The 14,697-nt window shown below is 68.9% G+C and overlaps 7 protein-coding genes across 7 annotated transcripts; 5 read left to right on the forward strand and 2 right to left on the reverse strand.

Annotated features, from left to right (window-relative positions):
- The first annotated feature begins 329 nt into the window (after positions 1-329).
- Positions 330-2,384, forward strand: V1510DRAFT_413775 (Abscisic acid G-protein coupled receptor-domain-containing protein). Its single transcript, XM_066933294.1, has one exon. The coding sequence runs from the start codon at positions 696-698 to the stop codon at positions 2,163-2,165; it is 1,470 nt and encodes a 489-aa protein (XP_066790090.1). The 5' UTR covers positions 330-695; the 3' UTR covers positions 2,166-2,384.
- Positions 2,385-2,942: 558 nt separating this feature from the next.
- V1510DRAFT_319814 (uncharacterized protein) lies at positions 2,943-6,365 on the forward strand. The gene is made up of 3 exons (XM_066930775.1): positions 2,943-3,770; positions 4,859-5,987; positions 6,113-6,365. The coding sequence occupies exons 1-3, from the start codon at positions 3,165-3,167 to the stop codon at positions 6,277-6,279; spliced, it is 1,902 nt and encodes a 633-aa protein (XP_066790091.1). The 5' UTR covers positions 2,943-3,164; the 3' UTR covers positions 6,280-6,365.
- On the forward strand, positions 6,355-8,388 carry V1510DRAFT_413781 (armadillo-type protein). The gene has a single exon (XM_066933295.1). The coding sequence runs from the start codon at positions 6,452-6,454 to the stop codon at positions 8,165-8,167; it is 1,716 nt and encodes a 571-aa protein (XP_066790092.1). The 5' UTR covers positions 6,355-6,451; the 3' UTR covers positions 8,168-8,388.
- A 46-nt stretch (positions 8,389-8,434) lies between these two features.
- V1510DRAFT_429170 (uncharacterized protein) lies at positions 8,435-10,510 on the reverse strand (the record flags this gene model as incomplete). The annotated part of the gene is made up of 4 exons (XM_066935303.1): positions 8,435-8,763; positions 8,868-9,535; positions 9,567-10,068; positions 10,505-10,510. The coding sequence occupies 4 exons, from the start codon at positions 10,508-10,510 to the stop codon at positions 8,641-8,643; spliced, it is 1,299 nt and encodes a 432-aa protein (XP_066790093.1). The 3' UTR covers positions 8,435-8,640.
- Positions 10,511-10,637: 127 nt separating this feature from the next.
- V1510DRAFT_402036 (uncharacterized protein) lies at positions 10,638-11,679 on the forward strand (the record flags this gene model as incomplete). Its single annotated transcript, XM_066932073.1, has 6 exons — positions 10,638-10,644; positions 10,714-10,742; positions 10,776-11,300; positions 11,330-11,474; positions 11,505-11,610; positions 11,640-11,679. 6 exons carry the CDS (start codon positions 10,638-10,640, stop codon positions 11,677-11,679), a joined length of 852 nt encoding a protein of 283 aa, XP_066790094.1.
- Positions 11,680-12,096: 417 nt separating this feature from the next.
- On the forward strand, positions 12,097-13,684 carry V1510DRAFT_375527 (uncharacterized protein). Its single transcript, XM_066931546.1, has 2 exons — positions 12,097-12,581; positions 12,615-13,684. The coding sequence occupies exons 1-2, from the start codon at positions 12,406-12,408 to the stop codon at positions 13,654-13,656; spliced, it is 1,218 nt and encodes a 405-aa protein (XP_066790095.1). The 5' UTR covers positions 12,097-12,405; the 3' UTR covers positions 13,657-13,684.
- On the reverse strand, positions 13,600-14,594 carry V1510DRAFT_413788 (ClpP/crotonase-like domain-containing protein). Its single transcript, XM_066933296.1, has one exon. The coding sequence runs from the start codon at positions 14,545-14,547 to the stop codon at positions 13,681-13,683; it is 867 nt and encodes a 288-aa protein (XP_066790096.1). The 5' UTR covers positions 14,548-14,594; the 3' UTR covers positions 13,600-13,680.
- Positions 14,595-14,697: the final 103 nt, after the last annotated feature.

Raw genomic sequence — 14,697 nt, forward strand, 5'->3', positions numbered from 1 at the left:
CCGGACGCCGCACGCTGTGCGGCGTGCACCACTCTGCGTACAGCGCCGCACGTCGTGCGGCGCGCCCCTTCCTCTGTGCGGCGTGCCCCGCCGCGGCTGCGGCGGCCGCGCGTCGCCCCGTCAACCGTGCGGCTCATGCGCGACCCACTGTCCCGGTCAGGCCGTAGCGGCAGCCAGTGCGAGAGTTACCCGGCTTGTAGCTCGTTACCCGGGCGTGGCTGCGCAGCACATCCTGCCGCCTTTCCCAGTTGGGACTAGACCATGCCACCATCCTTGCCTCTCGTTTGTTTTTCTTGTTGGCCGCAGCGCCCATAGATCTTCTCTGTCATCCTGTCGCCGTCACCAGACCTGTTCACCCTTTGCTCGGTTCTTACGCAGGCCCCGTGTGCCCCCGTCCTGGCCAGATCCGAGAGGTATCTGCCGGACTGAAACCGGTAGGTGTGGCCGCAGGCGAATTGCGTCCGTCAGGCGAGGCGCACTAAGGTCGTGTGGCCACCGGGCGGATCGGACGGATGCGCAGTCCGCGGGGCATGGCCTGAGCACGACCGGTGCCACCGGTACCAGCCGGCCACGACGGGCTTGCTCCGGCGACCGCTTCCGCGCTCATTTCGCGGGAATTTATGCCGAACCAGCGCTGACCGACAGATCCCGGCTCCAGCGGTTTCCAAGCGGCCTTCAGCTTGCCACGCCCCGATATGGAGTTCACCGAGCACCAGTCGGTGTCGTTCGCGGCCGCCGTGCTGTGCAACATTCCGTTCATGTTCTCGTTCGGGTTGTTCGCCGTGCTGGCCCATCGTGCGTTCCCCTTCTTCTGCCTGTCGCCGTCGACGGCACCGACGCTCATCCGGTACGCGTTCGACCTCTGCTTGGCGACAGCAGGTGTAATTGCCGAACTCGTGCTGTGCGAAATTAGCGACTGGATCTCGCCCGGCCCGCGGTTCATCGCTTGGCGGGTGGCTACCACCGTCCTCCTCGTCTTTCTGTTGGTCATCATCCCGGTGCTGTTGGCGTACCACTGGTTCTCGGACTCGCTAGGCGCATCGCACCGGCTGACGTTTGTGTTCAGCGCAATGGCGTTCGGCTCGTGGCTGTACCTCCTCTATCGGATCGGCGACTACCTGCCACAGCCGAAGCACGCCGAGGGCTCTTTCTGGCAGTACACGCTCTCGTTCAACGAGGAGTGTCTGGCGCGCGTGGGCCTGATCGGTGTGTCGGCTATGGCCGTGCTGTCGGGCTTCGGCGCTGTCTCGGCGCCATACTCGTCGTTTGGCCGCAAGCAGCGCGACGTCACCGAGACTGACCTGGACTGGATCCGCACCGGCCTGGACTCGACCGAGCGCTCGATACAGGCCAACGAGCACCTGCTTGGCACGCTTGAGCTGCGGGTGCGGGAAAAGATGCTCGCAGAGAAGCCGCGGTCGTCGAATAACCTGTTCGCCAAGATGGTGACGTCGTTCCGCGGCGACTCGGACGCACAGGAGCTGTCGTCTGTTCGGCTCGAGCTTGAGGGCCTGCTGGCCATGCGGCGCTCGCTGCAGCGCGACCTGCGCAACCTCACGCGCCGGTACGAAGACCAGGTCCGGGCCAAGACCGTGCTCGGCAAGATCTACCGGTCGCTCTACTTTTTGTTTTCCATCTACTGCATCTACCGCATCCTGGCCACGTCGATCTCGCGCAATCCGCTTCGCAAAAAGAACTCTTCGTTCTCGCAGTCGGACCCCATCACGCACGTTCTGGCGCTGCTGGCTACGTACTGGGACGCTGACCTTGACCGCCAAGCCTGGGCCCGTCAGATCGGGTTCTGGTTCTCGGGCGTGATCTTCACGTGCTCGATCTCCAGCGTGCTGTCGACGTTCAACATGGTCTCCAAGGCCCTGCCCCGCGCGCTCGAGCGCGCCAACCTGGCCCTGCTCGTGGCCGAGGTCCTTGGCACCTACGCCATCTCCACGTCGCTCATGCTGCGCAGCAACTTGCCCAAGGATATGTCCACGGCCGTGACGTCGGCGCTGGGCGCCCCGCTCGACACGACCTTCGTCGACCGCTGGTTCGACGCGCTCTTCCTGTCGGCGGCGTGCGTGTCGGCGTTCGGGCTGTACGTGGTGCGCAAGCTGCTGCGCGAGGAGATCATCGACGAGGACACGCTCGAGAGCGGCAAGCGCGCGTAGGCTCGCGCGCTGTACGCACACGTTGGCCGCGGGCGCCTGTGGGCCCCGGCGGTCGCCTGTTGCCGTCGGCGGCCGTCCGCTGGCGGTCGCCGCGGCTTTCGTTATCTGGAAGGAGTTCATTTAGGTTCTGCTTGTTATATTTATCATGTCTCTGCCGGCCGGCGCGCCTCGCGCCCACGGCCGTTGTCTGTACTAATTTCTAATACATCCATCGACCCACCCTCGGCGCGTGCGCGTCGGTGTCGGCCAGGCGCGCGCGGCCACGCGAGCACTACCGGGTTCCACCGGGTACGCAAGGGTACAATGTTACCCGATAGAGTACGGTGTTACCCGCATAGTGCTGCACGCAACCACTCGTACCCCTGCCGTACCCCTGTAACCCAAACTAACCGCCACGCTTTTTCACAAATATTACAAATCCGCAGCCAGCACCACCGTAGATTGGCCAGGCTGCAGCCACGGCCACGCGCCGCACCACGCTCTCACGGCCCAGTCGCGCTGCAGCCGCGCCTGCGCACCCGCACGGCGGCCACCAGGCCGGCTCGTATCACGTAGTTGCCGCGTCTCGCGCCCTGGCTGTTGGTTGCGCCCTATCTAGCGTTCTCCGCGATGGCGAACTAATTATTTTTTCCCTGAATTTTTTTTTGTGCAACCATAGAATCGCAACGATAGAGCGATACGACAGCCACGCACGGATTATTCGACGGGCCGACATCAGAAACGCAGCAACAGGCCGCCGGAAGATTGTGAGATATTGAGACCGACCAGCATTGATCTGTCGTCAAGTCTTTTCGTGTAGATCCTGGCTGTGAGAATTCGCTACATGACTATTGAGCGCACTCGCACTCGGTCCCCCAGCACACTACAGACCCTACAAAAAGTCCGTCCAGCGACGGCTACCAGACGAGAGGCTAGGCATCCGACGACCGATTCGTCCGGCCCCGTTTCTCGGCCAAAAGTTTGATTGTTTTCGACACATTTTGCATACACCGCAGTCCGATGAGCAACAGCAACACCCCGGCCTACAATTCCGTGGCGAAGTCACAGGTGCGTGCGGGCCCGCCAATAGCGGCGACCGCAGGCGCGGCGACAGCAGGCGCGACGAGCGCGACGGGCGCGCCGGCGCCGGCGGCCGCGCCGGCGAACGTGAACTACGCTCAGGTCGCGCGCAAGAGCGGTACGACGACGCCCAAGCCGAACGGCACGGCGTCGCGCGCGACGCCGCCGCCCGCCGGATCCGCTGGATCCGTGCCACCGGCGCTCCCTCGGGTGCAGGGCGCGGCGGCCAACGGCAAGGGCACGCATAACCGGCACACGTCCGCGAACTCGACAGGAAGCGCGTCGCACGGCGGCCGCAAGAAGGGCCACCAGGGCACCGGCCAGAAGAGCCACCACGGTGGCGCGAGCGCGAACGGCGCGGCGCCCACGCCAGCCGTGCCGAACGCGTGGAGCGCGTCCCACGGCTCGCGCGGATCCGACCGCGAAAAGGGCGACCGCAAGGCCAAGAAGGCGGACGGATCGGCGACGCCGACGCCGGCGCCAGACGCACCGACCAAAGGCCGGACGTCGCCGACCCCCGTGGCCAAGACGTCCGGCGACAAGGAGGTAAGTACGCGTGCGCGGCGCGGGCCGTCAATACACTTGGCGACCCGCGCCACTGTCCTGGTTCTCTGCTGCTCTGGACGGTTTGGACGGGTGCGCGGCCGCGACGCGTCGCGGCCGCCGGCTATGGATACGGGGGACTGTGCACGACGGTGGGGGAGCGCGGTGCGGCTTGTGGCCTGACGACGGCCGATTCAGCCCTAGCGTCGGCCGTCAGCTCGTCTGATCGGCTCGCTAGACCGTGGCTGGGCAGCCCCAAGCCGGGCCAGCTGGCGCGGTCCGCGCGGCGCCGGCGGGCGATCCGCCGCGGGGCCGCTAAAAGCCGACGCCGAGTGCGTCAGACCATGCGTCATGCCGTGCCACAGGCGCCACCGCGCGCCACTGGCAGCGGACGGGTGCGGGCGGACCCGCGAGCGGGCGGCGCGGGCGGCGGCCGTGCGAGAACCCTGTGCGGCTAGTGGTCGGCAGCGGGGCTGCGTCCCGCGGTGACCTGGGTCCCGGCCCGGTGACCCGCCGCGGCGCGGCCGGCCGGCCGCGGTTCCGCCGCCGCGGCGTCACGTCGCACAGCCCACACGACCGCGCGCCGCAGTGGCGCACCCTGTGTCGGTGGCTGGGACGCGCGATAGTGGCTTGTGTGCTGGCAGGCGCGCTAGGGCTGCACAACGTCGGCGCGGGTCCAACGGGTGTGGCGCAACCGTCGCACGGCGTCACACCTGCGTCGTGTTCCTTCGTTTTTTTCGTTCCTCAACGCCTGCGCACCGCCCAACGCTAGTCCGCCGTCCTCTCACCGCCTTTTTTTTTTCCTTTTCTCTTTTTTTTTTCTTCGCTTTCTACAGCACTGGAGAAGGAGATATCCCTCTCCGCATTCTATCCCTCAGATTCTATCGGATATAGAGAAAGGATTTAATTTCGCCAGAAATTAAAATCTATGATTAAAAATCAGCGTTTTTAATCAGTTTTTCTCTTCAAAATTTTCATTTGTCGATTTTATATTTTTATCACCGGCTTCGTTCCAGTGAGATTCTTTGCCGAGCAGCAGAGAACAGACGGACAGCACTACGTTGTCAGGACCTAACTAACACGAGTCTCAGGCCGTTGCACGTCCTGGATCCATCGCACAAGGCGGCAACAACACTCACATGAGAAACGAAACATCACAACAGCACACAAATATCCAGGATCAATCTTCGAGCCGGCCGATCCCTCAGTCGCCGCACCACACGATTCAGCCACCTTACAACGCGAACCACTTCCCGCAGGGTTACGGTGCCAACTTTTCTTATCAGGGCGGACAGCAACCGAGAGGCCCACCCAATGGCAGAGGACCTGGTAACCAGACGATCAACCAACTAGGCCAGCAGGGCACGTTCCCGTCGTCGCCCCACAGACAGCATGCGCGGCCAAACCACCGCGGTGCGCACTCGCAGCAGTCGCCGAGCGTGACGCCCAACATGCAGCACGCGCAGGTGGCTGCCATTGGCGGCCAGATGCCGCAGCAGTTCTACCCCAACCAGCTCGCGCACCAGTACCAGTTCTACTCGGCTGGCGTCATGGACCCGTTCTACATGTCGCAGGGCTACGTGTACATGCCCCCGAACCGGTTCCCGCAGCAGCAGATTGTGCCCATGGCCGGCTCGCAGGCGGCACCGCCACCCGGCTACTACTCGCCGGCGCTGCCCAAGATGTCGCCTTCGGTGTCTGAGGCCAGCCCACGGCTGTCGCCGGCCGTTCTCAGCGGCCAGGCGCAGCCGGCGGCGAGCCCGATCGGCGTGAAGCCGCAGAGCCGCGCGATCAAGATCGTCAACCCGGAGACCAAGGCCGAGGTCAACCTGAAGCAGCTGAACCTGTCGTCGTCGTCGTCAGCGGCGTCGTCGCCGGCGCCGACCGTGGTCGACCCCGCGCGCGCGACAGCCTCGCCGGTGCCCGAAGCCAAGGCTTCGCCGCTCGTGGTCTCGTCCACGCCGTCGCCCGGTCCCGGTGACTTCAGCAAGCACTCGTCGACGGTCTCTCTGACAGAGGACGAGAAGCGTGAGCGGTGCGAGAAGACCAAGAACGAAGTTCTCATGAAGTTCAACGCCAGCAAGGAGGCCGAGCTCAAGGCTGAGGCTGAGCGCAAGGCCAAGGAGGACGCCGAGCGCAAGGCTAAGGAGGACGCCGAGCGCAAGGTCGAGGAGGAGCGTCTGGCCAAGGAGGAGGCCGTCCGCAAGGCCGAGGAGGAGCGCGTCGCCAAGGTGGAGGCCGCCCGCAAGGCCGAGGAAGAGCGCCTGGCCAAGGAGGAGGCCGAGCGCAAGGCCGAGGAGGAGCGCAAGGCCAAGGAAGAGGCCGACCGCCTGGCCAAGGAAGAGGCCGAGCGTCTCGCCAAGGAGGAGGCCGAGCGCCGGGCCGAGGAGGAGCGCGTGGCCAAGGAGGCGGCCGAGCGTGTGGCGGCCGAGAAGGCTGCTGCAGACGCAGCCGAGGCTGCCGAGAAGGCCGCCGTCGAAACCGCTGCGGCTGCCGACAAGGCTGCGGCTGAAAAGGCTGCTGCCGAGACGGCTGCTGCCGAGACGGCCGCCGCCGAGACGGCCGCTGCCGAGACTGCTGCCGCCGAGACTGCTGCCGCCGAGACTGCTGCTGCCGAGACTGCTGCCGCCGAGGCGGCCGAGGCCGAGGCTGGCGCAGCCGTGGCTACGGCCGAGGACACGCCGATGAGCAGCGGTCCCCCGACGCCCGACTCTGTGGGCTCGCCCAAGCTGGGCTCGGTCGGCGCCTTCAAGACGGTCGAGGGCAAGAAGGCGGCGCGCGCGCCGGCGGCGGACAACGCCGCCGCCAACGCGGCCGCGATCGCGGCCAAGAACGCGGCCAACGCCAAGTCGATCGCGTGTCTGAAGGCGGCCGTGCCGATCGAGGACATCGCGGCTGTGGTGTACCCCGAGGGCGTGAGCGCGCCCAGCAGCGAGCTCGTGCAGAAGCCCAAGAAGTTCAAGTACGACCTGTCGTTCCTGATGCAGTTCGCGCCGGTGGTGACGTTCAAGCCGTCGGAGGACTGGGACCAGGTGGTCAAGAACACGATCGGCGACATTGACGAGCGGCGGTCGTCGGCGAACCGGTCCAACAGCGGCATCGGCCGGCAGGGCCGCAACGCTTCGGACTCGATGGGCTTCAACGGCGGACTGATGGGCCAGCTCGGTGCGGGCGCCAACCTCGGCTCGTCCGAGCAGCGGTTCGCGATCTCGAACATGCGCATGCAGCCCGGCACGAACGGCGCGGACATGAACTCGAACGCGTTCTCGATGTACAGCAAGATGCAGCAGTACCGGCCGAACTCGTCGTCGCAGATCTCGAGCATGATCTCGCAGATGCCGCCGAGCTCGATGAAGGGCGGGCGCGCGAGCATGCGCGGCAAGCGCCCCGGCCCCGGGGACCGGGTGCCGTCGCGCGGCGAGTACGGCTCGGGCCGGGGCATGGCGCCGGCCAGCGCGTCGACGCTGCCCGAGGAGAAGGTCGAGCCGCTGACGCTGTCGTCGAACCGGTGGAAGCCGCGGCGGCCGGAGCCCAAGGTGGCGGAGAACTCGGACATTCTGGCGCCGGACGTGGTCCAGCGCAAGGTCAACGGCCTGCTCAACAAGATGACGCTGGAGAAGTTCGACAAGATCTCGGACCAGATCCTCGAGATCGTGGCGCAGTCCAAGTACGAGACGGACGGGCGCACGCTGCGCCAGGTCATCGCGCTCACGTTCGACAAGGCCACGGACGAGGCGCACTGGTCCAACATGTACGCGCGGTTCTGCAAGAAGGTCCTGCACTCGATCGACCCCGACATCACCGAGGAGGGCGTCGTCGACCGCACGGGCACGCCCATCCGCGGCGGCGCGCTCTTCCGCAAGTACCTCCTGACCAAGTGCCAGGAGCAGTTCGAGAAGGGCTGGAAGGTCGACCCCGAGGCCGAGGCCGACCTGATGTCGGAGGAGTACTACAAGGCCGCCACGGTCAAGCGCCGCGGCCTGGGTCTGATCCGGTTCATCGGCGAGCTGTACATGCTCGACATGCTCTCGGAGAAGATCATGCACCAGTCCATCCAGGGCCTGATCACCAACTCGGACTCTCCCGCCGAGGAGGAGCTCGAGTCGCTGTGCGGCCTGCTGCGCACGGTCGGCGCCAAGATCGACGTCGACCGCGGCCGCGACTACGTCGACGTCTACTTCACCAAGCTCGAGGAGATCCTGGCCAGCCCCAAGCTGACGAGCCGCATCAAGTTCATGATCATGGACGTCTTCGACATCCGCAAGTCCGGCTGGAAGACCAAGGCCGCCGACAAGGGTCCCAAGACCATTGCCGAGATCCACCAGGAGGCCATCGCCCAGCGCGAGACGGCCGCGCGCGAGGCCCGCCCCGCGCGCGGTCCGCCGCGCCGCCGGCCGTAGCCGGCCGCTGGCCAGCCGACCAGATTAATGTAAAAGTAAAAGCATGGGTGTCATTTCGTCTTGTCAATCTTTCATTCCTCGACTCTGTCTACGTCTCGACCGTTCCTCATCTACACCGCCACACACGTGCGACCGGGATCTAAAATTGCGTTTTATATTACTATTCTTCGATTAGTTTTGTTGTAATGTTTATCGATATCATAATAAACCATTAACGAATACGACACGGCCGGCCGCGGCCGCGGGCCGGCGGCCGGCCGCCGGCGCAGCGTCGTGGACAAGCTGGACAGTCATGTAGCGGCCGAGCGGGGGCGCGAGATCGAGAGAAACTAGGGCGAGATATGGCAAGATCGGGACCAGATAGACGAGATGGGTGATATTCAGGCGGGGCGCGGCCCAGAGCGCGAGCGGTGCGGCCAGCACGAGCGCGGGCAGGGCGAGCAGGACGCATAGGGTATACACATGAAACGATACTAGTAGTCGTTCTCGTCGCCGTCGGGGTCGGACCCGGGGGAGTATGGCCGGAGGGCGCCGGCGTGGTCGAGCGCGAGCGAGTCGTCGGGACCGTGGGCGTAGTGGAGCGACGCCGAGAGTGCCTGGAGGTCAGCATGCGGACGCAGGCGCGCGGACACGCACGGCAGGACCAGACGAGCCGGGCGAGGGGTGCGGGCGCGGCCAGCAGCCGGAGCAGGCGCCTTACGTTGGGGGTCTTGCTGAACGACCAGTTCAGGGCCCGGGCGGGCTCGGCCGGGGCCGCGGCGGGCTCGGCCGGGGCGCGCCGGCCGGCGGACTTGTTGAGCAGGCTGGCCTGGACCTTGCCGAAGAGCGTGCGCCGCTTGGCGAGCGGCGACGCCGGCGGCGCGGCCTTGGCCTTGCCCTTGGCCTTGCGCCGGGCGTCCGCGGGCCGGACCAGCTGGCTGAGCCGGCGGTTGAGCGCGGCGCCGGCGCCGGCGCCGGCGGCGGGGTCCGACGCCGTGCGCGACGCCGGCCGCGACGTCGCCGTCGACGCGAACGACGCCAGCCGCAGCGTGTGCAGCCGCGACAGGTCGCACGTCGACAGCGACTGCCGCGGCCGCACGGTCAGCGGCGCAAACGCGTCGCGCAGCGCCGGCAGCGAGCGCTTGGGCGGCAGCGTGGCTGCCGCCAGCGCGCTGCTCTCGCCGCGCTCGCCGCGCGCGGCGCCGGGCACGTCGGCCAGCGACTGCGTGGACCGCAGGGCGCGGCCCGGCTCGGGCTCGCCCGGCGCCGGGCTCGACCGCGACCGGAAGTACCGCATGAACGGCCGCGGCGTGGCGCGCCCGCGCCCGCTGCCGCGCAGGAAGCTCTTGAGCTTGTCGAACCGCTCGCGCATGCGCTGGATGGACGAGTCTGCTGTCAGCGCGCCCGCGGCCGCACTTACCTGAGCTCTTGCTGTCGACCGACCCCGGCGCACTCGTCGCGGCCGAGCTCTCGGAGCCGGTCCGGTGCCGGCGCCGGAAGCTGCGCTCGCGCTTGCGCGCGTTGAGCTTGATCCGCGCCGTCACGCACTTGGAGCAGCCGCACACGACGTGCCGGTACGGCCGGTCGACGCGCTCGGCGCTCTCGACGCTGGCGATGCTCGGCGCCCACGCGCGGCGGCTGCGGCGCCGCCGCCGCGCCTCGGGCCGCGAATCGCGCCGCGTCCGCAGCGCCGTCAGCGACGACACGCGCTCGCGCCGCTCCCACTCGGAGAACACGGCCGGCGGGGTGTACTGCCGGAGCACTGTCAGCGCGGCCTCGATCGGGAACAGGCAGATCACAAAGACAGCGTTGTGGAGCGCCAGCAGCGCGCGCCCGAGGACGACGACGATGGCCAGCTGCGCCTGCGCAGCCAGCCGCCGCGCCGCCAGCGGCGCGCGCGCGCGCGTGCGCTCCGTGGTGGTCTGGGTGGTCAGGGTGGTCAGGGCTGCGCCCGCGCCGGGCGCGGGCGCGGGAGGGGTCTCGGCGGGATCCGTGGCGGGGGGCAGAACGGCGCGTCTGCGCAGAGCTGGGGTCTGGGCGCCTGCTCGCTGGGGATCGGCGAGGCCGCCGGGCGGGTGTCGCTGCGCGGTTTGAATGTTGACGCCCACGGCGCGGGCCAAACAAAGTCACGTGCCACACGTGACTGCGCGTCGCCTGCGCTCAGCGGCCGCGCCGGTGCCGACCTCGCTGCGTCTGTCGTCGCGCCGTGCCGTCCGCTCTGCCGTCGCCGCCTCGTCGCCCTGCCGCAGCGCCGTGCGTTGCGCGGGCAGCCTGTCACGTCGTCACCGCGAGTGAGCGAGTGCGTGCGAGCAGCGCAGACAAGGGCGGCCGCACGTGACCTACCAAGCGCGCACGGACAGTCATGCGCGCAGTCATGCGCACGTGATCACTTACACGTGACCTACCAAGCACGTCACGTGCGGTCACGTGCAGTCACGTGCGCGCCGCCGCGTCTTCCCGCCGCCGCACCGCACCTCGGCCGCGATCCGACATGACGAGTGAGTGCCGCAATGCCCGCCCGGCCCCAGCCCGATCGCCGGCCCCCCGAGCGCTCTGCTGACTGCTAGGCAAACAAGACACCAGGCGCCCGCGCAAGGTACCGCCGCGCGCGCACAGATCGCTGACGCAGACGCCCGCCGGCTCGTGGGACCACGACCGTTTCCGCGGCTCCGAGGCCAGCCAGGCGCTGGCGGCACGTGTGGCGCCGGCCGGCAAGCTCAGCAAGGGCCCCAAGCCGCCGGGCAAGGCCAAGCCGGCGCCGCTGGCCGCCAACGCGCTGGCTGCGCGCATCGGAAAGCCTGCCGGCAAGCTGACCAAGGGCGGCAAGGCCGCCGGCGGGGCCGCCGGCGGCAATCCGGCGTCGCCAGCGGCTGCCGGCGCGGCCGGCACGGCCGCGGCCGCCCGCAAGGGCGCCCTGGCCGCGCAGCTCGCGAACAATCCGCTGTTTGCGGCCCTCAACGGCGGCCGCCCGGCCGCCAAGGCCAAGAAACCCGCCAAACCGGCCCGGCCGGCCACCGCGCCGGCCGCCGCGCCGCCCGTCGCCATCCGCGGGGCCGCCGCGCCCCGCCAGGCGTTCGAGATCAAGGGCTCCGGCGGCCCGACCGTCGTCCGCATCGCCAACCTCGCCGACGGCACGTCCCGCGAGGACATGATGGTACGTGCCCTGCGGCCGCGCTGACCCAGACCTTCCTGTCGTCCGCCGGAGCCAAGCTGCAGGCGTGTGCGGTCGGCCAGGGCGCGTTCAATTCGATGGTTGCCGACGTGCTCTTTGCCGACCGCGCCGCCGCAGACGCCTGCGTGGCCCAGCTGCACGGCGCCCACGCCGATGGTACGTGCGCGCACGCTCCTGCTGACCCAGGCCACGTCCTGACCGCGGCCGTGCTGCGGAAGGACCTGTCGCTGCTGGCGGCCATGTTCGAGTCGACGCCGCCGCCGCCGCAGCTGTCGTTTGCCGAGCGCGCCAGGTAGGTAGAGCGGGAGCGCGCTGACCCAGCCACCCGCCCGCGGTGCGCCGTGGCCGTGGATTCAAATAGCCGCCGAGAGGCGCCGTGTATTGTATGTATAAACCAGTTATATGCACGCTGGGCGCGCGGGCAGCGAGGCCGCCGGCCGGGCGACGGGCGACGGCCGCCGCCGGCCGTTCCGCCGGACGCTGGCTGCCGTCGCTGGCGCGCCGCCGCTGCCGCTGCCGCCGTCGCCGCCGCCGTCGCTGTCGCCGCACCGTAGCCTGTGGCCGTGCACCCGTGCACCGCCGTGTGTGGCCGTGCATCTCGTCGGCTGCGCCATGCACCGCCGCGCGGCCGCCCGCGCCGCGCCTCGTCGCGTGTGGCCGTGCACCTCGCCGGCCGCGCCACGCACCTCGCCGGCTGCGCCACGCACCGCCGCGTGGCCGTCCGCGCACCGCCACACCCCGGCTGCGCCGGCACCCTCGCCGCACCCGCAGCCAGCCGGCACCCGCCCGCCAGCCCGTCCAGCGCGGCCCACCGGCTCGTCCGGCGTCCGTCCGTCGTCGTCCCGCCGCCTGCGTGGCGGCGCTCGTCGCCGTCGCCGTCCGTCGGCGTTCCGCCGCCTTCGTCTACGTTCGCCGGTCTTGGCGCTGCGCCGCACCGTTGTCTTCTCCGCCGCACCGCCTCTCCCACCCATCCACGCCCCGACCAACCCCCCACCGGCGCCTTCCCGCGCCCGCACCGTCTCGACCCCAGGATCCCCGTCCTCCGGCCCAGCCGCGGGCCTCTGCCCGCCCCCCGACGCCCAGCGTCATGTCTGTCACATTCTCTGAGCCCCGGCCATCGACGGGCTCGGACTCGCGCAAGTCCAGCTTCGCGCGGGCCAAGTCGCCGGCCACCCTGCGCAAGTCGTCGCTCTCGCGGCACAGCTCGGACTACAGCGAGAGCCGCAGCCGCAGCCGCGACGTCGGGCGGTCGCCGACGCCGCAGTAAGTTCTTTGTCGACGCCGCTGACGGGCCAGCAGCTTCCAGAAACGAGTCGGGTTCGACACATTCGACAACAAGGACGCCACAGACTTCTCGCTGACGCTGCAGGCGAAGCACGCCGACTACGTGTACTCGCGCATGTCGCGCACGTTCCTGTGCGGGACGGACCAGAACGACTACTCGGACTACGCGCTCGAGTGGCTGCTGGACGACCTCGTCGACGACGGCGACGAGGTCGTGGTGCTGCGGGTGGTGGACCCGAGCGCCAAGATCTCGTCGTCGGACTCGGCGCTGCAGGAGAAGCTCTACCGCGAGGAGGCGTACAAGCTGCTCCACGGGGTGATCCACAAGAACTACGAGAACAAGAAGATCTCGATTGTGCTCGAGTTCGCGGTCGGCAAGGTGCAGGACATGATCCAGCGCATGATCGAGATCTACGAGCCGGCGATGCTGATCGTGGGCACGCGCGGCAAGTCGCTGAACGGGTTCCAGGGCCTGCTGCCGGGCTCGGTGAGCAAGTACTGCCTGCAGCACTCGCCGGTGCCGGTGATCGTCGTGCGGCCGACGGAGAAGCGGCAGAAGAAGAAGGCCAAGCGCCAGGCCGACCCCAACCGGCGGCGGTACCTGGACATCATCGAGAGCTCGAACAAGGCCAAGACCAAGAAGGTGGTGGACGTGGCGGCCGTGCTGGGCACGGCCGACGACTCGTCGCGGGCGTCGGTGGCGAGCACGGACGCGTCGGACGCGACGTCGCCGGCGCTGACGCTGGGCGAGCCCGAGGACGAGCCGCTGGAGCCGCTGTCGCGGTCCAAGTCCGCGCCGGAGGCCGCGCTGGCGCACATGCCGGCGCCGGGCCAGCGGTCCGCGTCGCGCGGCCGCGACGTGCGCGAGCGCGACTCGCGGCTCTCGTTCTTCGCGTCGTTCAAGAGCCCGGGCCGGCGGCGGCAGTCGCAGTCGGGCGTGCCGGTGGTGAACCTGGACGGCCGGCCGGCGACGCCCGCGCCGGCGTCGCCGGCCACGCCCACCACGCCCACCACGCCCGACATCCGCATCCAGCCCGCCGACGACGACAGCTAGCCCGATTTTGAGATAATGTATTGCCTACGCGTGCGTGAACCGCGGCTTGCGCTTCTCGGCGAACGCGGCCATGCCCTCCTTCTGGTCGGCCGTCGCAAACAGCGAGTGGAACGTCTTGCGCTCGAACACCAGGCCCTCGGCCTGGCCCACCTCGAGCCCGTAGTTGATGCTCTGCTTGGCGGCCAGCACCGCCAGCCGGCCCATGCCCGCGATCCGCGCGGCCGTCTTGACGGCCTCGTCCACGAGCTCGGCCGCCGGAAACACCCGCGCGACCAGGCCCCACGCGGCCGCCTCCTCGGCCGAGAAGTTCGCGCCCGTCAGGATCAGCTCCATCGCGCGCGCCCTGCCGATCGCCCGCGTCAGCCGCTGCGTGCCGCCGGCGCCGGGGATGATCCCCAGCTTGATCTCGGGCTGGCCGAACACGGCCTTGTCGCCCGCGTAGACAATGTCGGCCATCATCGCCAGCTCGCACCCGCCGCCGAGCGCGTACCCGTTCACCGCCGCGATCACCGGCTTGCGGATCTGCATGGCCGCGCTCCAGCCGGCGATGAAGTTTTCTGTGGCCACGTCCGCGAACGTCTTGTCCTTCATCTCCTTGATGTCGGCCCCGGCCGCGAACGCCTTCTCGGAGCCGGTCAGCACGACGACGCCGACGTCCGCGTCCGCGTCCGCCGCACGCAGCGCCGCGTGCAGGTCCGCGATCAGCGGCGTGGACAGCGCGTTGAGCGCCTTGGGCCGGTTGAGCGTCACCAGCTGCACGCCGGCGGCCGGCCGCGTCACGAGGAGGTTGTCGTAGGTGCTGCTGAAGCGCAGCTGCGCGGCGGCGCGCACGCCGACCGCGCCGCGCGCCAGCGTCGCCCGCCCGGGGGCCAGAAGTCGCGTCAGAGCCATGGTGGAGGGTGCCTGGAGCGGGGCGGCGCGACGCGAGGACACACGTGCGGTCACGTGGCGCCGATCCGCGGGCGGCGGTCCCGACGCCCACCAGCCCGGCGCGGTCACACAAGCGCGGTGACCTGCAGCGACCCGCAGTGCGACCCGGGC

This window comes from Dipodascopsis tothii (genome assembly GCF_038497935.1).
Source record: "Dipodascopsis tothii strain CBS 759.85 unplaced genomic scaffold V1510scaffold_8, whole genome shotgun sequence".
Lineage (NCBI taxonomy): Eukaryota > Fungi > Ascomycota > Lipomycetes > Lipomycetales > Lipomycetaceae > Neoaidaea > Neoaidaea tothii.

What these genes read in the sequence shown, in the direction of transcription:
- V1510DRAFT_413788 (XM_066933296.1), bottom strand. Translation starts at nt 14,547, where the DNA reads ATGGCTCTGACGCGACTTCTGGCCCCCGGGCGGGCGACGCTGGCGCGC.
- V1510DRAFT_413781 (XM_066933295.1), top strand. Translation starts at nt 6,452, where the DNA reads ATGAGCAGCGGTCCCCCGACGCCCGACTCTGTGGGCTCGCCCAAGCTG.
- V1510DRAFT_413775 (XM_066933294.1), top strand. Translation starts at nt 696, where the DNA reads ATGGAGTTCACCGAGCACCAGTCGGTGTCGTTCGCGGCCGCCGTGCTG.
- V1510DRAFT_319814 (XM_066930775.1), top strand. Translation starts at nt 3,165, where the DNA reads ATGAGCAACAGCAACACCCCGGCCTACAATTCCGTGGCGAAGTCACAG. An exon ending in AGACGTCCGGCGACAAGGAG is followed by an intron (nt 3,771 to 4,858) that starts GTAAGTACGCGT and finishes CACGAGTCTCAG; the next exon opens with GCCGTTGCACGTCCTGGATC. An exon ending in CCGCAAGGCCGAGGAGGAGC is followed by an intron (nt 5,988 to 6,112) that starts GCGTCGCCAAGG and finishes GCCAAGGAAGAG; the next exon opens with GCCGAGCGTCTCGCCAAGGA.
- V1510DRAFT_375527 (XM_066931546.1), top strand. Translation starts at nt 12,406, where the DNA reads ATGTCTGTCACATTCTCTGAGCCCCGGCCATCGACGGGCTCGGACTCG. An exon ending in GGGCGGTCGCCGACGCCGCA is followed by an intron (nt 12,582 to 12,614) that starts GTAAGTTCTTTG and finishes CTGACGGGCCAG; the next exon opens with CAGCTTCCAGAAACGAGTCG.